This window comes from Falco peregrinus, chromosome 6 (assembly GCF_023634155.1).
Source record: "Falco peregrinus isolate bFalPer1 chromosome 6, bFalPer1.pri, whole genome shotgun sequence".
In the NCBI taxonomy this organism is placed as follows: Eukaryota; Metazoa; Chordata; class Aves; order Falconiformes; family Falconidae; genus Falco; species Falco peregrinus.
In genome coordinates, this window is record NC_073726.1 from 68868051 (window position 1) to 68888946 (window position 20896).

General features: G+C 48.8%; 1 protein-coding gene across 1 annotated transcript in view; it reads left to right on the forward strand.

The window, feature by feature from the left end:
- Window positions 1-20896, forward strand: part of B4GALNT3 (beta-1,4-N-acetyl-galactosaminyltransferase 3) — a 70111-nt gene that overhangs the window by 28973 nt on the left and 20242 nt on the right. Inside the window, exons 2-5 of the mRNA XM_055809055.1 lie at window positions 11729-11832; window positions 12505-12582; window positions 19761-19856; window positions 20381-20471. Coding sequence (XP_055665030.1) covers window positions 11729-11832; window positions 12505-12582; window positions 19761-19856; window positions 20381-20471 — 369 coding nt within the window. The remainder of the gene's footprint in view (window positions 1-11728; window positions 11833-12504; window positions 12583-19760; window positions 19857-20380; window positions 20472-20896) is intronic.

The following is a 20896-nucleotide window of genomic DNA, read 5'->3' on the forward strand; positions in this document are numbered from 1 at the left end:
TGGAGGTATTCAACACCTGACTGGACGAGGCCCCGTGCAACCTGCTATGTGATGGTGACCCTGCTCAGAGCAGGGTCCAGATGATTTCCAGAGATGCCTTCCAACCTCGGCAACTTTGTGGCTTTGTATTAGCGTGCAGAAAAAACAGATTAAAAGAGCAATCAAGAATGGACTGCCCTGGGCTATTTGTGGAGCCTGGGAAGTCATAGGCATGCACAGTCCTGATCTCCATCCCAGGAGACACCACGTTAAGAACTTTTCCCATGAAACAGTGTGTGGCATGTAAACCGTACTCTAGTGTTTCAGGGCGCTGGAGCTGAGGTCTGATGCTCTCCTAAGCTGTGTAAAACCTGAAGCTTTGTGAGTTGCTGGGGTCGGAGGCACACAAAGGACAAGACGATGAACAACTAGTCCTTCAGCAAAATGCAGCAGAGAGGCCAGCTGCTTTCACTCGCCTTCGGTTTTGGCAGAACATGCTATACATGTATATTTTGACATATGTGGTTAAGTTGTATGAGGCGGCACACTCGTACCATCACGGAAAGGGAATGAAATTGAACAAAGTCAGTGGAGCTCAGTTAGGAGTCACACCAGGAGCCAGTGGAAAAGGTCAGTAAAACTTAGCAAAGAGGCTGAGAACAGAGTTTGGATGAAATCTCAGGTCAGCATGTAATAATCAATGTCAGATGGCATTTTCATTGGATATTTATTCTGGAGCCGATGCAGGAATTACTGTGTGAGTTTCCTGTACTGAATTACACAAGAAGTGGATTGGACAGTCATTAAGGTTTTGTTTGTCCTTAAGTTCATTAGGCACTTGCTGGATGAGTGCTGGGCAATAGGAACCCCTCTTCCTTGACTTATGGAAATTTCCAACATGCTGGAAAGAAAATGAGAATTTTGTGATCAGTTCTTGCAAGCCACCTTAAGCAGTTGGCACGGCAACTTGAATGCTCTGGTAGAAGTAGCACAGTTAAATATTCCACTGAAACAGGATAGCTCTGTAAGGCGTTCTGGCTGAGCTCCAAGGCGACTAACCCAGCCATCTCCTTCTGGGTGAAGGATCACCTCCTGGAAGCCCTCAGGAATGCCTGCTGGTGGCAGGGATTGCTTGTGGGGAACGGGGGCCCTGCAGCAGCGTTTGGCTGGCTGGCCCCTGCAGTCTGGGCTCTGAGACGTTCGCTGCGTCTCAGCTTGTGCATGGCTCCAGGTTTGTTCTCTCCAGGACGAAGAGTGGTTTCTGTGAACTCCTCCTGGTCCCCACTTTCTTAATGATTTTTGTCAAGTGTATTGTACAGGCTGGTTTGAGACCCAAAGCCAGACACAGACATGGGATTTAGTCAAGAAAGAGGAGAAACAATATTTCAGAAGTTGGTATTTTGGAATTATGTCACTGGGTTAGAGCTCTATAAAGAGAGTTTACATAACCCTAATTCTTCCCCATAGCAACTCATGTTGTGTAAATAAAGCCAGCCCAGAAGCAAGTGCAGCCCTTCCCATTGCACAGCGTGCATTTGCTTGGAGGCAGAATGCCCGAAGGGAGGACTGGTGGCTTGTTTTGCCCACATGGATTTTGAGCCTGTGTTGTGGAGGAGCTTGAGCATGATTCCGTCCCCCTAGTACTCTGAGGCTTGATGTGGTTTTTAAGACATAGGTATATGGGATTTTCCATAACATATCGAACAGTTAGTCCATCTTGCGTGTTTGTCAGCCCTGACTAGCAGTCATATTTGGTATGATTCACAGGAAATCAGTGTTAGAAATTGCACATTTGTTAAACAGAGACGGTGGCGGTGGGTTGAGAGGCTTATGCAAAGTTCTTCTGCAAAGAGAGATGAAGGCTGGCATTTAGGGTTAGAGGCAATGAAGCTTTGGGCTTAGATTTGGTGTCATTAATATCTGATGAGAAATTTCAGACATTCTTGAAGAACATACTGAAATATCAGTTGCTTTTTGCTGCTGTTTTAAACAACATTTGTTCATATGTAAACCTGAACCAGAAGCTGTAGTTTCAAAATTTGAATTGGGATCGTGGAAGTAAACTTGTACACAGGGATTGCATCCAAGTTCCTGAAATTCTTGGACTAGTTTTAGAGCCTCATCCAGAACTCATTAACATTAATAAAGGATTTCATCTGACTCAAAATTCAATCATTAAATTGTTTCTAATCTGACGTACCTAGAAGGCAATACCAAAGTGGTACCTCAACCACTGAACTATCAGTTCCTTTTTGTTACTTAGAAGACTTTTTATATTTCTCTGGTTTTGATATGCATCAGCATGCCTGCTTTTGTTTCCTCCTCAGCCTAGTTGTCAGGTAACTGTTGGGTTGTCTCACACTTAGGGGTGTCTCTGTGTTCAGGACTTCGTTCAGCGTCAGAGCAGAGCATCCCATGCAGAGCCCTGGGAAGACCAGTCATTCGGCTACCCTCAAGAACCTAGGCAAATGAAAATAGTTTAAACAAATGATAAGATATTTTTGGAGTGGCCTTCAAGAGTGCTGGTTTAGCCCTTTTCCTTGCCTTGAGGTTGGGTCAACACTACCTGCACCATTTCTGGTGGATGTTTGCCCAGCCTGTTCTTTATCTTACTTCCTCTTTTCCTTTCGTCTGGACCCTCGACTGCCTCCAGTCACCACTGAAACTGATTGTGTAGGGTAGTAATTGTGTTGCAATGCTCACAGAGACCATAGAAACAAAACATTTCAGCAGGAGTGGATTACTGCCCCTGAGGTGAATTCAGGGGAAGAAAATGGCTACAGCAGCTTTGAGCAAAATGGCAAATAGAGATGGAAAGTAGAGAAGTAAATAAGGTGTGGGGATTTTTTCAAGGAAGAGTAGATGACATTTTCTACAGCACAGCGTTCTACAGAAGTCGAGTGATTTAAGCTGCAAGCAGATATTTTGGGACTGCCGCATCTACATGGAAGTAGCAAGCTGTTGAGTCTTTAGGAAAATCCCCATCCAAGATAAAAGAAATAATGCATTAGCTATGTTCAGTACAGCAACAGCAAATGCTGAATTGAAGGTCTTTTGCACAGCTGATGTTCAGCTTCACATCCTAGACAGCTCCTGTATTTAAAAGAAAAAAAAATAATCTTGGAAAGCTCTTTGAGCAGTCTGTGTGCTGCAGTGTTTGGATCAGTTGAGAAAAATACACTTCCCAGAGCTTTCTGAAAGCTGCATGGATGACCTTGTTGAATTTCCTCGGGCAGAGTCTTGTTGCAAGAAGAAACACAGATGGCAAAGACTGCTGAGCATAGAATTGCCATTTTATTTATTTACTTATTTTTGCAGGTACCTCCCTGTGCTCAGGGGAGGGAAGCCACATATGTATGTTGCTTCTTATTCGTTGCGTTTATTCAGATACCATGAACATCAAAGCAACGGATCAGTTCATGGTTGAAAGCATTTAGAAATGTGCTTCTCTTTGCAAGAAGTCCTGACTGCTGTTAATGATGATGCTGTACATATGAATAAAAGTGGGCAGGAAGCCTCCCAGGTCTGTCTCTGAATGCAGTGCATATGATTTTTTTCTGCACTGAGCTGGTGATACATGGAGGGAAATACTAGCTTTAAACTAATTTGTTACTGCAGTAGAGCAGGCATTTATTGCCTTTTGTGTCTCTAAGGGCACAGCTTCCCCGGTGCCTCCAGACCAAGGGGAGAATGTCAGGAATACCACTTTCAGTGATCATAACTAGGTGGAACGTCTGCTTTTCATGCTAGTCACTTTGAAGGCCAGATAGGAATTTTTTAAGCTGTTGTTATTATTTTTATTCTTTTTTAAAAGGCAGACTGTATGCAGAGCTGCAGAGTGTGAGTCAGCAGTTGAGGATGTGGTCACTGGGAGTGAATTGGTAGAAACCCATGTAGATGTTCCAGGATTAAAGGTATTTTTGTTCCAAAAATAATGTCAGATGTTAGAGTTTACAAAAAAAAAAAAAAAAAAAAAGGGAGGGGGGGAAGAAAAGAAAAGCATGAAACTGGAGTCCATGAGGTATCAAAGTTCTTGTTTTGAACAAGAAGTTTGAACAATTACTTTGAACATGAAAGAAGGAATAAAAATCAAAACTTAGACTTGTATCAAAACACCTGATTCTGTGTACTTCTGTCAGCCTGCCAATTTCTCCAAGCACTGCAAGTGTTGTTGTTCAAGCAAGCCAAACATCTTGGTCTCCCATCAGTAAATGGTCTGATACAAATCCCATGTTTTAAAGAGAATGACTGGCAAAAGCCTTGCTTGGTAAGTGTGATACCGTGATGTGAACTACTCAAATGCCCTTAATCTTGGTATGACTGGAAGCAGCTGTTTTTAAGACCATCTGTGGCTGTTTTGAGAAATTTGTTGCTGTGCATGAAGAATGTAAAAAGTGAGAGACTTTGCTTTTGATGGCAATATCTTACGAGGAGGCAGATACAGAGTCAGCCTGTGTGCAGCACGTCTCGGGGACAAACACACTATAATTGCAGGACAGCTGCCACGTGTTCTGTAAAGAGTTGAACTTGCCAGCAGTTAATGATTTTAACTTCACAGCTATTATGGCCATAATGTTTAGAACATATTTTATTATTTAAAAGTTTCTACACGTGCTTTGTGTGGTTAGGGTGACCCATGGGTTACTGTGAAAGAGTAGCAGAATAGAAAGCATTTCTCATCCTTTTGCTGTGGAAGTTAGCAGTGCCAAAATCAAAGCCTTTATCTTTTATTCCCAAAAGCAGCAGTAGGTGCCCTTCCTCTCAGGCTTCATTTGAGTCAATGTTGCCTCCTTCCCCTGAAAAATCAAGTACCCTGCTCTTTCCCCTTCCCCAATCTAACCTTCAAGGCTCCTTAATGCAACTTTGCAGAGGCGGAAGGGAGGAGGGTGAGGAGGTATTAAGTTGCACGTCGGAGAAGTGAGCATGGGCAGGAGAGGATGCCTCCATTGCTCAAGGCACAACTGTTGGCTGTAATAGCCCCGGGCAGGGGATTACAGCTGCACAGCCAAAGCTGTGCCTCTGTGGCCAGGCACCGTGGCTGGCTGCAGGTCATAGCCACCCTTCCATGCTGGCATCTGCTCCTGAGCCCCCTCAGCCTTCAGCTTGGCAAGTGCAGATAGCAATGGTTTGCAATTGTTTTACTCTAGCACATACTAGGTTGAAACAGGGATTTCTGGAGCTGACTTAGGAGTTCAGCCCCGTAATTTTGAAGAATAGTACAGCTGGCAGCAACATCATGGGCTTTCTCACTCAAATCCAGCAATGCATCTCCACGCACACACCCTTGCTGAGCTTTCAGGGGGCAGGCGGTATTTGTGGCATAGGTAGATTTCATGATTTAACTAGGGCAATGGAAAATTTTACTGGCAGAAGCAAGATTTGAATTTGATCTTCCACAAAACAGGTTATTGCCCCAGCCATTGCTTACCAGTTACTCCCTTCCTGTATGAAGTACATTCCCTATACCTAGAGGGCAACAGCAGTAAGGTATTACTCGGTGGGTGAGCGTGGAAGTAAGACTGCATGAATGCCCTGGGTAGATACGTCTGGTCATTTTCTTCTCATTCCCGAGCGCAATGCTCTGCCTTCTTGTCCGTCATACTTCATGTACTTTTAATGTTCTGTAGCTTATTGTCAAGACAGGAAAGCCATGCAGTTTCATGAAGTAGTGTATCAGACTTGTAACTGGAGGAAGAATGGAGTAATTTATGTCTGCACACGTAGTCCCTTTGATTTATCCCTGGAGGTCAGCAATAATATTTGCAGAGTTCTGTGCTAAGCAGAAATGGAAAGGTTTGCAGGGTTCCCTCTGTAACAGCAGGTTTCATAACTTCTTGGATCCTTTTAACTCCAAGAGTGTTGTTCTGATCTTGGTCTGAGGGCAAGGCATTTACTCTTTTCTGCCTATGCATTTTGACTTAAATAAGTACCTAGAGAGCCTTTTGGCCCGGCTTTACTCTTGAATGATTTTTTTGGTAGTTTCTCTGGGTCTGTGATTCATGACTTGACCTAACCTTCATTCACCCCCATGGCCAGAAACCATTGGCTGTTCCTTTTTACTTTATCCTTCCTCACACCTCTTGTTTTTAGAAGGTCAGTTTACACCTCATCTTTGTGCTTTGTACGCTTGGTGTTGTAGGGTTGCGTACGTGTGTGTGTGTGGTACACCAGGAGGTGGATGTTGCTTCCCCTGCAGCGTGGCACTAGCAGTAGGGGTTTGCTCTGGTCAGGGTGTGTGAAAGGCATGTCACACTCTCTAAATACCCTTTTCTGCAGAACATGATGCCAGCACTGCCTTGGCCAGGTGACAAGGAGATGGCCACTACCAGCCTGCAGCCATGAAACCATGCTGCCTGGGGTGCACAGCACAACGTGGCAGCTTGTCTCCATGATCTCACTATTTGGTTGTTGGACAAATCCTCACTGCCTGTGACACCCAGTGTCACGTGGCGGTGGGAAGGCACCCCCAGTGTGATGAGTGGGGTATAAACTGTGAGTAACTGGGGCGAGAGGTGGTATTGAGGTTCATGCTCAGGGCAGGAGGCTTGACGCATATGATTGTGAGTGACTGCAAATAACTCCTTAAGCTGACTTTCTATGTCATGTTCAGTTTCAAGCAACTGTCTCCAGCGTCTTTTGGACCAGTATGTTTGCAAGGCACCTAATGGTAATATTTAGGAGTATTGGTTTCTGCACCTGCATACCTGTTCAGCCAGGAATAATCCTGGGAAAGACCTCAAATCACATTGAAGTCCCATGGGATAACAGCAAGCTGAAAAAATTTAACAGGGGTAAGAGAAGTAAGGCCATCCAAGAGAAGGTTAAAACATCACACCACGCTCAGGGGTCTGTGGGCACTGCGGGTAGTGAAGAGCAAAACCCTGCTTCATACCTGCCAGGTTTTCTTGCCCTGTCCCTGCAACAAAGGAGGGGGGGGATGGTCTCTGATCAGAAGGAGGATGCTTTTTGTGCAAACCAGCCCATGGACCTGCTGTTTCCTGAGGCTGCTGAGTGAAATCATTTAGCAGGGTTACAAAAGGGCTGGATAGCATGTGGGCATTAATAGCATTTGCAGCTATGTAAGCAGCAGTAACAACAGCGAAGTAATCAAATCTCATTCTTCAGAGGGGAAGCTGATCACCTGAGTGGGTCTGGGATTTCCCCCTTGCAGGATTGCCAGGTACCTTCACAGACTAATTGAAACGTCAAGTGCCCTCTGGGGCCAGGGGCATGACAGTGGCTTGGTGGATCTAATCTCTGAACAGACAGAGAAGCTCTGGTCAGCTCCTGCCCCGAGGCCTGATAGCTCCCTGGATACTGCTGTCTGTTATCTCTGGCTGTGGATTTCTGCTTTTTAAATTTTTTAAAAATTTTTTTTTCCTTTCTTGAGACAGGCTTCAAGTGCATTGCTCTGGCAGAGCCGTAACTGCTGGACGGTATCTCCCCATCTCCACTTGCTGTTCCTGCAGCTTCCCTTGCTGACTTTTAACCTTACAGCAATAAAAAGCATAGCTGAGAAGAGGCAGGCATGGCCCTGGGCCCTGGCCAGACCCAAGGCGAGAAACATCTTCATCTTATTTCCTCTTGTTACAGGTTTTCTGGCCTTTAAGGGTTGGGCCGCTGGCTCTGCAGGCAGCTGGCTCCAGACTGGCTGCCTCTCATGGGGGTTTCTGCTGTAGGATGCAGCATCTGTCTCAGCCTCCTCTTCAGCCTCTTTTCCTTTTCTTTGTGTCCACGCACCTCCATTTCCAGGAGCAAACTTAAGTCCTGAGGGCTTCCCATCTCAAATCCAGAGGGGCAGCTGAGGATCAGCCCCAGTGGCCATTTGGATCCTCAGCAGGCAGCTGCCAGCCTGCGTGATGGGAACAGGGAGTAAAAGGGCCCCTTTTCTCTGAAGAACCACCACCTTCACGTTGCTGAATCCCCATGGCTGATCCCCTTGAGTCTTGAACCATGGACCACTGGTGCACAAAAATAGAAAGAAAGGTGGATCTCTGCTTGTAGGAAGGAGTTCAGCCAAGTGTCTGGTTGTAGACATCAGGAGCATGTCCTGGAGGTTGGAGTGAGGATAAAAAATGCCATTGGGGTGTACTGTGCACAAACCCTCTGTCATTGCCCTTCTGCCCCTCCGCAGTGCCTTCGAGAACATCTTCCATGCTGCCTTCCTTGGCGGTGTTTGAGGTGAAAAAATCACTTTGGAAAACAACCAGTGTGCTTCAGGAGGTGATGGGAGGTGCTTCGGGAAGTGATGCCCGCAAGAGAAAGGTCAGGAGCTGGCTGGTGCATCTCTCTGACAGGCTAATGGCAACGAATCTGGCCTAACATCTTCAGCTGTTGACCTGGCTGTGAGATAGGCTTTTCCCAAGCCTTCCCTTTGATTTCTGCCTTTACAGGTTTTTGCCTTTTCCCATCCTAACGAGAACCATTTTGTAGAGGGGCTGGTGCAAAACCATCAAAGCTAATAGTTCTGGCATTCCCTCTTAGTTCCCTCTTAGTAATACTGAAGTGTTTGGTGAGGTATTTTAGTTCCTGCCTACTGCTTTTTTCCAAGCGTATTCTTGTTGACTTTAAATAGCCATCAAGAAAGTGCTCCAGCCAGCTGGGCTGCTGAGCAGTGCTCATGGAGAACTTGAGAACTGGCTGAATCTGTGGTAGACCACCTCACTCTGGTGCTTTTGAGACAGAGCAGTGATCGTAGCCATGGGGCTCTGTCACACAGGAGGGGATACCTGCAGGGCAGTGTCTTGAATCCTGTGGCCCGTGCTGGGGAGAAGACTTTGGTCAGCAGTTGGCCTCGGCAAGGTCTCCTGGCTGCAGGGAGCTGGAGGAGCTATGTCTCCTTTCCATAGCTCCCTCCCTCCTCCTAGCGAGGAAGCATGGACAAAGCCAGGTCCTTCACCAAGGGCGCACCATAGAGATCCCCAGGGAAAAGCCAGTCTTTTAAGAAGGAGCTGCAGTGCCAAAAACTTTCTCTGAGAGTTTATCCTATTATTTCTGAAAATCATTTTCTGCCGTGTTAGGGAATTAGCCTGCCAAAGTACAAATTACCTAGCAAGGAAATGACTACCTCCAGATTAATTCCTAGCTGTTTTGTCTCTTCCATGTTTGGCTGATCTGTTAGGTAAATATTTGTGCAACACAGAGAATTGCTCCCATTTCTTCTCTTTTCCAAGGGTCAGAGAAATGTCAGCTGTTGGCACTTGTGTACAGCCGGGCTTCTGTGTTTGCTGCACGGCGGGCTCCGTGCCAGCTGTGTGCAGGAACTGAAGCGCAGATGAGCCCAGGAGTTGCCACGGTGGAGCGGCTGGCACGGCTGGCCATGGTGGCCAGCATCCTTTTCTCAGAAGAGGGGTTTTCCCAGCGCTTCATCCTGAGATTATTCTGCAGAGCGGTGAAGTCCTGAATTTAAAATGAAGCCAAATAATCTCTCCCCTCTGCACAAAAGAAAAAAACGCTTCTCTTGGTGTCCTCCCTTGGTGAATCTCTAGGAGTGAACTGACTTTTGTTGCTGTTTTTTAATTTTAGTCTTGTTTTACTTGGTTTCTCTCTAATTTAGCCAGTCCCACTCTTTGAGTCTCTCCTCTGAAAAAAAGCGTGCTCCCCTCTCCCACTAGTGCAACGAGCCCTCCAAGCAGTGAGTGCTGAATTTCATGTACACTACCAAGTCTGTTTCAGCTCTGTTGCAAGTGGGGCCATGTGTCCAGCTGCAGGACGCTTGGGAGCAGTGGATCCTGCCTTGTTGCTTTGAACGAGGTGAAAGCTCACCAGTTACATGTTATTTTATGTGAAAACCCAAGAATTTCTCCTTCTTTCCTATGACGGTCAGTCCTTGAAGCACAATATGTGTTTAGCTGCCTTAATCAGTGGCTTACTCACTGAGACTGACGGAGAAATCTTCCGCAGAGGATAAGTGTTGATGTTGGTATTTTTACTCATAGACTTAAACCCATAGTTTCAGATCAGAATCCGAGGTGGGAAGACCTAGATTTGTGGCTGTTCAGCATCTAACAGGGCCTGAATGAAACCCACACATCTAAGCCAACACTCACATTGGGGAAGCAGAACTTCCTAATTGCCTCTGAGTTTTGTCCCTCGGTTGCACCTCTGACTAACTTCCACATCCACATGTCTTGCAATTTCTTTTCATTAATTGCTCCCTTTTTTCACCGCATTGTAGGAGGCAACTTCAGCATCCTTGCTTTCTGCTCACCTCTGCCAGACCCTGCAGCACTCAGATTTCAGCAGCAAGTAGATTTTGCAACCTTGCTTGTAGGTGCAATAACAGTCCAAGAGCTTAGCACAGCCCAGGAGGGGGATCTATCAAAGGGTCATGTGTGAATTCTAGTTCCTGGGATTGTTTTGGGTTTGCCTTGGCCTCTGCATAGCTCAGAGATATTTTGGAGCTGATCTAATTCATGTGGCTTGTAAATGCTTCCTCCAAAGCAGACGGACGGGCCATGCTCCTACTTAAGCCACAGTGAGTCTCCCATGCTGCTGGGTTGGGTGAGCAGGGTGAAGATGGGTATGCTGGCTCCGAAATAGTAATGGTTTCCCCAGCAGTGGGCTGTGCTGCCCCCTCAGAGCACGTCCCTGCTATTCCTGGCTGAGGGCTTGGGCCGTTCATCTCAATGCTCAGACTTGAAGCTGGCAGGGTGGCTCCCTTTATATACCAAGGCAGCCGACATCTCGGGGGCTCCTAGAGCTTTGGGGGTGATTTCTGTTTTACTAGAAGAAGGGCGGAGAGCCTGGTACATGGGTATTGAGCTGGTTGGCCACCAGCCTGTGGGAAGCAAGTGCTCGTTCAGGTTTTGGCACTTGTACTCTTCACAATTAAAACTATTGTGCGGTGTGGGCACAGCGCTGAGCTGCTGGCGGGTTGGTTAGTTTACTGACTCAATGCCAAAATGTTTCACAGGTCTGGAAACAACATAGTGTGAGATGTTGTAACACTGCTGGGAGGCGTGAGCTCTGCTCATCAGCACTGTCTCGTTAGTGATATGGATGGTGCTTACAGAGAACTACAAGGTCATGCTATATCTGCTCGTCTTTGTCCCTCCTAAGCCCAGGAGGCCAATGGAGTTGTAGAAGAAAGCCAAAATTGATCTTGGATTGAGCAGAGTAGGAGGGGAGAGGGTGTCAAATGAAGTTGCTTTGAACCTGGAAGCTGACTGCAGTTAAATAGCAACATCCTTAACCACATCACTGCTAATATTTTAGGCATTACAGCTGAATGTCCCATCAGATGTATTCTTTGCCATTGTTTCCTTCAACAAAAGAAGATTGAAAGCTTTTATTGTGTGCAAATAGGTGCATATTCAGAACAATATTCTTTTAATGGTTAAACTTATTAGTAATATGATAATTGTCTTATTTTTCTTTGGGTTTGCTAGTTAAAAAATATTTATGTTCTTTAGTTTGACCAATGGGATTATCTGAGTGATCTACAAGGAGGTTCCCAGTCCTGTGGAGATTAATGAAATCTCTGACCTGTTTTAGAACTGTGCTGAATCTTTAACATAACAAATTAATACAAGGAGGGGAAGAGCTTTTAAAGAAGAGAAAGGCAATTTCTTTCTCTGTGTCAGTCTGCCAACTTCAAGTAAAGTAAACAACTCCTGGTCTCTGCTGGACCATTCCAGAGTGTAGAGGTATCTCAGCCTCGTAAAGGACCAGTTTATTCTAGTAACCACTGCAGCTTCTTTTTTTTTCAGCCTGTACTCTGACATCTCTTTCTCTCTCTTCTGTGCAGGATACGAAAGCTGGAGGGAGCTGGCTAAGGCTCTGGCAGACACGCATGCCCCAGGTGGGGACCCAAGCCTTCAGTTTTACTATCTGCAGAAGCTGGGACACCAGGTGAGGAGGCTTGGGATGCCATCTGAACATTTAGAAGAGCAGATCTTCCTTTCTGGTGCTGGCCACAAGAGACAGCTCTCTCTTCACGCAGGAAAGAGAGCATGCCATAGGGCAAAACCCGAGCTGACCCACAGCAATGTGAACATACAATAACTCCACTGTAGTCAATTAAGTTGTTTTAGATGGGCAAAGCTGCAGCGGTGAGCTGAAGCTGGCTGGGTATGTGTCACAGGAAGGTAACACTAAACAAGATGGGAGCAGAAATGAAAGGTCAGGAAAGAGTTTATAGCTCTCTAGTGAAGCATGTCCTGGTGCTGTTGCCTGAAAGAAGTGTTGAAAGAACTATTGCTTGGACCTTTTTGAAACAAGGTTTGGGGGTGGGTGGGAAGGAAGACTGACCTAAGTTTTAACTCTGTGCTAGCAAACAGTTATAAAGTGCTAGTAACCTTTCCTCTCAGTAGCTCACCATGAAAATTTGCTGTCAAAAAAGCCAGGGAGCATTTTCATCCCCCATCACAAGGCCGTGATAATTGGCTTGTCCTTCAGAAAGGGAGCTTGGGAGCTTGTTTTTTTCTCACATCTTCTTGTGACCAGGTTTGAGCCCTGTTATGCAGGTGTCGGTGCTGGGTCATTTTATCAGGTAATTTTGACTTTCCTCTACTTGTATTTCAGAACCAAGAGCTGCAAAGAGGTGGGAGGAATAAATCGAATTATGCAGCTGTGGACAACCCTGTCCAGTGGGTGCCAGAGGTGGGTGCCTTTCTCCATCATTTTGGGTGAGGGAGGTATAGCTAGAGACCTCTGCAGCAAGAATGGAAGGGAGGGACCTCTGCCTGGAAATTAATTTGCTTCAGTAGAAAACCATTCCCTATCACCTCTTCCTGGCTTAATGACACTTACAGACCTGACTAATCATCTGGAAAGACAGGAGTGTTCAGATTCCTGATAATTTGGTGTCTCTACCAGCCATCAAGGCACCAAGCACCCACCCACAGTTCTCTGAGAGCAGGCAGCTTACTACCTCCCTGAAAGGTGAAGTTTGTTCAGGGCTGAGAGTATGTATGACCAAGCGTTCAACAAGCAAATACACGACCGTGGCATGCAGAAGTGTCACGCTCTGCTCTGGCTCTGGCATTTGGTTGCTATCCAACCCCTGTGTGTCATACACAGAGATTTCTCCACTTCAGTGAGATTTCTGATGAACAGAGACCTCCTCTGGTGACCCTTGAAGACTGGGATAAACATTCCTTTTGTCTCCTTTATGCCTCATTTATTTTTTTCCTCCCCTGTTCCCTTATCTCACCATTCCTCTTCAGATAAGGGAGCAATGCAGCCTGCTTTTGACGAGAGGGACACCAGCCAGGGGGCATTTAGCTAATGGAGTCAGCTCACTAAATTGCTTAAGGTGATTAGAGACCTGCACAAATTAGAAGGGCCTCTGTGGATCCCTTGGGGAAGGAGCAGGCTGCTGTCCCTGTGCTCAGGGCATGAGATGATCACTGGGCAGCAGAAGGAAAGTGCCTCCCTCCAGCCATTGCACTGAGCAGTTTAGGTCCCTGCAGCATGAGTTACAGCTTTCCTGGAAACAGCCAGCACCAGTCACCCTTGAGTGCCCAGAACCAGACCAGACCATTGATCTGTTCTGCTGCATTGGCTTTGGTGAGTACCAGTCCCACCTGGAGCCTGAGGGCTTCCTCCAGCTTCAGGGCTGTGCAGGCAGCGTGCAGGCAGGGCTGCCTCCCAGGTGAGCAGCTGCTGGCAAAGAGCCAGTGGGATGTCAGGGCTCACGCTGCTGCTGTGCGCAGGGAACGACACAGAGCATTTACTGCTCCCCTGTCCCACAGCACCAGGCGATACAGGCTCTGCATGGCATCCCCCAGCTTCTCTGAGGCTTTGCCCGATGTCTCTGATCCCCTCCCTGGTGATTTCTCAAAAGCATGTTAGTCTTGAAACCTGCTGGCTGTGGTGTGCAATGAGCCTTTACTGTATCAGAAATGCAACTGGCCGGGTACGCGCTGTGGCTTGCGTGAAGATATATGTTTAGCACAGGGCTGATACGCAAAGTCCTCTGCTTTGCTGGTGGGGCCGCTGCACGCCCTTGCTTGCCGCAGCGCTGAGCAGGGCACCCACCAGCCTGCAAACCTGCCACCCTGGTGCGGTGCTGCCAAGGGGCGAGGAGCAGAGAGGTGTCCTGGCCAAGGGGAGGGGGTAGGACGTGGGGTCTGCCGTGTGGGATGGCCCCATGCCTGGAAGGGTGCTGGCTGCCTTGAGGCAGGAGCCTTGTCCTGCACTGCTCCTGTTGGGAAGGAGAGCTCTGCCGGGTAGCAGGGCTGTTGCCTCAGGCCGGCTGCGTTGGGAGTTTGTAGGTGCCCGAGTCCGGGGCCGTGCCCTGTGTCAGGTGCTGTGCAGCAGATTCACTGTGAGCAGACTTTGAGTCTTAGGGTGTACAGACACCAGGCTGGGGAGTTGGTTTGGGTGGCCTTGCCCCATTCACATGCCCTGCTGTTCTCCCCCACCAGCCCTGCTCTCTTAACACTGCTCCTGCAAAGTACCCACCCCCTTCACCCATTTTCCCTTTGTCTCTCTAAGGCCTTTCCGTGGCCCTGTCTGTACCTCGAGGGTCAGCAGAGCCACCCTGACGGCAAACCCAGGCCAGTGGTTCACCAGTACCAGTTGCAGGAGATGGAGAGGGATCCACAGGTACAGCTCTGTACAGAGCTGTTTGCTGTCCTCTTAACCACCAGCTAAAATTTCTCCTGGCCTGAGGATTAAGTTTTTTCTGTAACTCTGCCCAGCTTAATTACCCAGGGTCTATGATCCCATTGTGCCCTCCTTGCAGCATTTCTAAGAACTTAATTGCAGCCTGATTCCTGGGGCGAGGGGCGGCAGGTTGCCTCCCACAGGTCGGAGAGCTGGGCTTTGCTTGCATAGAGAGGTATACACCTGACAAACAAATAATTAAAAGGGTTGCAGAGTGAGATGGCAGCCAGCATGGCCAAAAAAAGAGACAGGTTTCAATTTTCCTCTTTCAGAAGATGAAGTCAGTGGTTTAGGTCTTCAACCTTGGATTAGTGGGAAAGTGTGTGCATGGGAAACCCTTAATGAGGTTATACCCTGTGTATGGGGGAAAGGAGGGTTCAGCCTCATTCCTGGCTTCCTCAAGGTGCTCGTGCACATGATCCATAACCTCACTGTCCCTTCTAAGCACCAGAGCTAAGTCTTCCAGCTCCCAGTGTCACCCTCTGCTGCCTCAGGCTGGAGACATGTGCGATCTTTTGTCTCATTGATTCAGAAAGGTGCCTGGGGGAACCTGTGCTGTGGGACCGTGAGTGTCACTCCCCATTTGGTGCTGCTGTAAGTAGGGGGGTAGGATTTTCAGAAATGCACCTGCTTACCCCAGTTGTTCTCTTTTACCTCTGCAAAAGCATCTCTGTTCAGCTCTGAGAGGAGAAAGGCCTGGGCAGTGCAGGGGGGCATTTAAAACATGTGAGTCCCCTTCATGTCTGCACAACTTCAGGGCTTCCTTCTTGCTGGAAGGTGTGAGGGACGTCCAGAGCAGAGCCCCTTGCAGGCAGTGCCTGTATAGGTGCTGCACAAAACCAGAATGTTGTGCTAGGGCATCCTTCTGCTACCAAACCTGTCCTAAGAGGAAGCATCCTTTCCTGAGAGGACTGAACGACAAAGCTATTACTGCTTGCTCTGTCCCTGGCCATATCCCTTCCTTGCCCGTTTGCACCCATCAGGTGTCAGGGCTTGGTGGGACAGGGGGGCTTTGTTGCAAACTTGTCTTGATGGATTCCAGCAAGTGCCCAGTGTGGCAGAGCTTGCAGCAAAGCCCAGCTGCTGGCTGCTGAATGTTACGCAGTCGGGGAGCTGGGCCAGGCTGGAGGAGGGGCCGTGGCCACTCAGCAGAGACAGAAGAGTCTTACAAACTCAGGAGTTTCCAGTTGGCAGCACAATGTCGCCTTTCTTCCCTGGCTCAGGCCCTCTCTGTGCCCCGTTTATCATCCCTGGCGCCATGCATTCCCTGGGTTGCACTCAGCTACGCAGCTGATTTGCCTTCATGATGCCAAAGCCGTCCGGGATTAAATTAGGAAAGACTGCTCTTCTCCGTTCTGCTCCAGTTGCATTGCAGCAGGTCATGTCTCTGCCACTGCAATCCTCCCAGCTTTGCTGCTTGCCCCCAGCCTCTGCTGCTGCTTTGCCTTTCTTCCCTGGGTCTCCTTGCTCACCGGGACCCCCTGGGCATCTGGTGCCACCCCTCTGGGTGGTTTTGATATGACAGGGTTTGGGCTAGGAAGAGAAGTCTGTGCGTTCTGTGTGTCTGATCCTCCCTTATGGTCTGTTTTCCTAGGAGGGGCTGATAATCTAAAATTCCTCACTAGAAAGAAGCGGAAATACCAAAGTCTCTTAATACAAAGCCAGGGCTGCAGGCGGGTGTTAATTCAGCACACTCAGCAGGAAGGGTCAGTGCTGGGGCTCAGCCACACTCCCAGAGCCTTGGAGGCTGCTGCATCAGCACCAAAGCAAGGGTCTGTCCCAGCTCTTGCCTCCCTGCAGTTGTTAAGGCTCAGCTCTCCCTTCCCTCAGGCAGCACTGTTGCTTTGTGTCTGTGGCGTTGTGCCCAGGAGGGTATCAGCCTGCCCAGACCTCCTTGGGAAGAACAGCTCTCGGTGAGTGCTCCCGGTGCTCGTACTGTGCTGACGGTGCCCTTGGTGCATGACCTGTACCTGTTTTGTGGCCAAGCTGGGTTTTTGGAATGCTGCTGTTTGAGCAGGGTGGAGATAAGCAACTGGGAGGCTGGGTTGGGATGAGGAGGAAGCCAAGGGGCAGGAGGAACCCTCAAATGGGAAGGCGCAGACCAGCTCCCATTGAAAACCCAGACTCTTGGCTTCTCTGCCTGGTTCTGGCCAAATCAGCCTATCCAAAATTTTCAAAGCAGATGTTTTTAGGGGGAGAAAGGGAATGTAACCTGTCACTTACCAGGTGCTAAATTTCCAGCCCTTTGAAAACGATGGCCAGGTAGTTCCAAGCTGGGAAGTCAAACGCAGTAGCCGTGTTTTAGAAAGTCCACCAACATTTCTCAGGGGCTGTGTGCGTGAATTGGGAATGATGGTGCTATTTATCTATTACTGAATCTGCACAAGCCCCAAGCAGGAGATTTTCACTGCATGTTCCAGAGGAGACCCAGATAGGAAACGGAGAAATTTCTCAGTTGCTTGCGATGGGCAGCCATGAATTGAGTTGGAGGGACAGAGGTGATAGAGTTTCAAAACAGCTGCTGCGCTGATGACTCGTGAGGGCCTAAAATTAAAGCCTGGCTCAGTTTTCAGTCCCAGAGCAGCACTTCAGGCAGCCGGTATTTATCTGTCAATAATGTTCTTCATGTCCTTTGTTTCCCTTTCAGAGGAAGCAGAAAGTTAGGCTGCTGTAGCTCAGGATAAAATCTGTTGCTTTAGAAAAGACTCTGAAACCACATGCAAGAAATGTTTATTATTTATCACTTAATTATTTCTAATAGCTGTGAGTGCAGGAAAGCAAAGCAATGTCATTAGCTCCTGCCAGAATCTCCTCTCAGGTGGCTTTGTAATGACTTTAGAGACAGGAGTGTCATGCTAGAAGTCTCAGGGACCATGCCTTACAGAATTGATGGAGTACCTAGTACAGTGGTGGCTGCCTTATTTTTTAGTAGGCTGCCCTCTCCCGAATACTGCCAAACTCTGCAGTATCGTATTACACTCTGCCAATGTTTGAGCAAGTCTAGCTGCTCTTGTGGGAGTTCCATCATAAAGATCTGTTTTGGCATTTGAGCAACTCCATGCCAAAGCCAGCCCAGCTCCATTGCAGTCCTGAGCCTGCGGAGCTTCCCCTGGCTCTGTCTTTGCCAGGAGGGGACTGCAGCGCCAGCCTCTCCACAGTGTGGGAGTGTTGTGCTACATTTGACAGAGACCTGAGCCTGCTGTCTGCAGTGGGCAAACGATTCTCTAAGAAAAAAAACCAGCATGGCTTATGGATAGCAGCAGACTGCCGCAAAACTTCGTTTCTGGCAGTGACGCGCAAGGGAGCCCAGCCTGTTCACCTGGCTTCACGTTCCACAAGCAACAGCAATTGTTACTGTTTGATTTGGCTGAGAAAAGTAGCGCAAGACCCATGGGTGTGAACCTGGATTTGGCCAAGGGGCATGGGACTGCCCAGCAATTACGTTCAAATTCGGTGTTTGTCACACTTGCAGTGATTTATTGGTATGGGAAGTCCCTGCAGAGTCCCACGTTTCTCTTGGGTGCATCCATCACCTGAGCCCTTTGTGCAGTTCCTGTCTGATTTTGTGCAGCATCGCTCTGGGGAATTACATCTGTTTTGTCTCACTGCTTTTCCTCTTGCTTGATGGGCAGAATCCGGGCTGAGGGATGTCAGCAGAGGAGGAAAGAAGAGGAGGTCATAGTGGGGAATGATAAAGGCTTGCAGACATCAGTCAAGCCCTGGCAGTGAGGAAACCAGTGAGAGAGGCTAAGAGACCACTCAAGAACAGCAGTGGATGTGAATGTGTTTTGCCTGGCACACAGAGATGGTTTTCACGTGCGTGACTAAAGCCCACAGCTCCCAAGGAGCATTACTGCATAAGCTGGTGCCAGGCCAGTTCTGCTCCCTGTCCGTCCTTCAAGCCATGGTTTATTACAGGATGAAACCCCAACCCGCTGTCCTAGGAAAAAGAACTCTGTGAAGTGGTTTCTCTGCCAGGAGTGCTCGGAGGGGTTGGGCCCTCCTGCACCGTGTAGCAGGACTCCCCAGCAGAAACTAGGAATTTGCTGCCATCTGTAGACATTTGGGTGCTGTTCAGGCAGTTTCCCCAGCCCAGCTCACACAGCCCTTATATAGACAAGACAGCCCCAGCAAAACCACTCCGATCCCAAGGCAACCTACTCCTTCCTTCAGCATTTTGCCATCTAAGGTAGCTTCTACAATCTGCAGCTCATATATTCTCCACTCTTGGATGCTGGTCCTGCGAGCAGGGTTTCAGCATCCAGCTCCACTGGTTGCAGAGAGCTTGGACTTTGCTGAAGGGCAGCCAGCTCCTCCCTTCTGAACCGGCTCTGACAAAAAGAAAGTCTGTCTGTTGAGGAGCGTATCGCTGAAAACCCACAGTGGCGAGCAAGTTTTTCCCAGCAAAGCTGTGCTCCAGGTCTCCGTTGGGCACTGACAGCCTCTCCTGGCAGGGCTGGCTGGGCAGCATGGACAGCCACCCGTACCTACACTGCACACCCTCCTATGCTGTCCAGGAGGAGACCCCCGCTCCCCTCTCTGTCTCTGTGGGCACACAGAGGCCATGCTGCCCACTGACCTGCCTGCACTGCTGCTCCCCACCCTGCTGAGCCTCTGTCTCCCTGTCCCCACCACCCTCCGTGACCTTTACCTTGCAGTCATGCTTTGAGAAGGGGATCTGCCATCTCCCTTCCCTAGGGTGTCCCTTCTTCCCTGGGTCAGGAAAATAGCCCTGAAATGGTGAAGGAGTCCAAAACATCTTCTTGGAGGACCTAAGACCCTACACTCTCTTTGCTGGATTGTGGGGGGCTATTGCCACCCTACAGTGTGTCCCACACCATGGCCTCAGAGCACAGCTCTCTGGTTAAACACCTCCTTGCTGGAGAAAAATGTAGTGTACCACAGCCACTTAGCTGAGATGTTCTGGGCGTTATCACAGTTCCCTAGTGCTGCTCAGATGTCACCTGTGCCAATACCAAACCCTCAGCAGATGAGAAATGGGAGTCTGGGACCCATGTCTCCTGCAGACCAGCCCATCGCAGCAGTGGCGTCTTCCTTCAGTCTCACAAGCGCTCCAGTGCCGGGAGCCATGGCCAAGGTTGGCAGAACAGGGGAGGGACACAAGGGAGCGATGCAGCAATTCATGGTGCCCTACTTCTGCCCCCCAGTTCCATGGCCAGGCCAATCTGCATGTGTTCGAGGACTGGTGTGGTGGTTCCACTGAGCAGCTCAGGAAAAACCTCCACTTCCCCCTCTTCCCCCACGTGAGTAAGACTACAATGCACTCTGTCCCATGCTTCCCAGCTGGATCACCCCTACTCCCTTCACACCCTGTCCTTATCCCTGTTCATCACCTCCTCTGTCATGCTCCTGAGCATCCATCACCTCCTCTGTCCTGCTGAGGGAGCAGGAGGCTTTCACAAGAGTTCAATGGTAGCAGCTCTTCTGCTGCACGGGGAGGCTCATTTCACCCGTGGTGGCTTGCCAGGCCTCAGACAAAGGGTGAAGGTGCTCTCCTTCCAAGTGGCTAGTGAACACCACGTCCCCTGTCCCCATGATCTCACCAGCATCCTTCATACAGAACTCCTCTCTGTAGCAGTACTTGCTCCAGTTCGTCTCTCATCTGGCCTGCTCTTCCCTACTGTCTCCATCACACTCCTTGCCCCATCCTCCTCCCAGAAAAAAATCTTGTACTTCACTCTGCCCACCTGTCCAATGGTTTTTGCATCCCCCCCTTGTTCCCATCGTATCTAGTTACTATTATTATTTGTTTCTTCTTCCACTTCAGACACGAACTACACTGAAGAAGCTGGCTGTGTCTCCAAAATGGACTAACTATGGTCTCCGGATATTTGGCTACCTGCATCCTTTCGCTGATGGTGAGGGCTCTGAGGGTGCTGTGCTGCTGCTTATGTCTCTTCTCACCTCCCTTTCTGGTGCTGAACCACTGGTGCCCTCACCCTGGCAAGCCCAATGCCAGGTCCCTCACGTAGGCGGCCCAGCTGGCTGTGTGTGACTGGCCATGGCCTTGGCATGGGTGAAAACACATCTGCCTCCCCAGTAGGGTGGAAAGGAAAAGCACAGAAGAAAACAGATGGGAAGTGCTAGACAAAAAATAATGCAGTTGTGAATACACAACCCAATGGTGCGTACGTGGCCTGAGCAGTCCCTGAGCTTTCCCTCCCTCGCTCGCATGCACAGGACTGTACGTGACATCATTTATGTTCCTGCTGTTCCCTGGGTGTATGAATACCATCATGAATACCATGAATACAGCAGCTGACATCTGTATCACCCAGCTGCC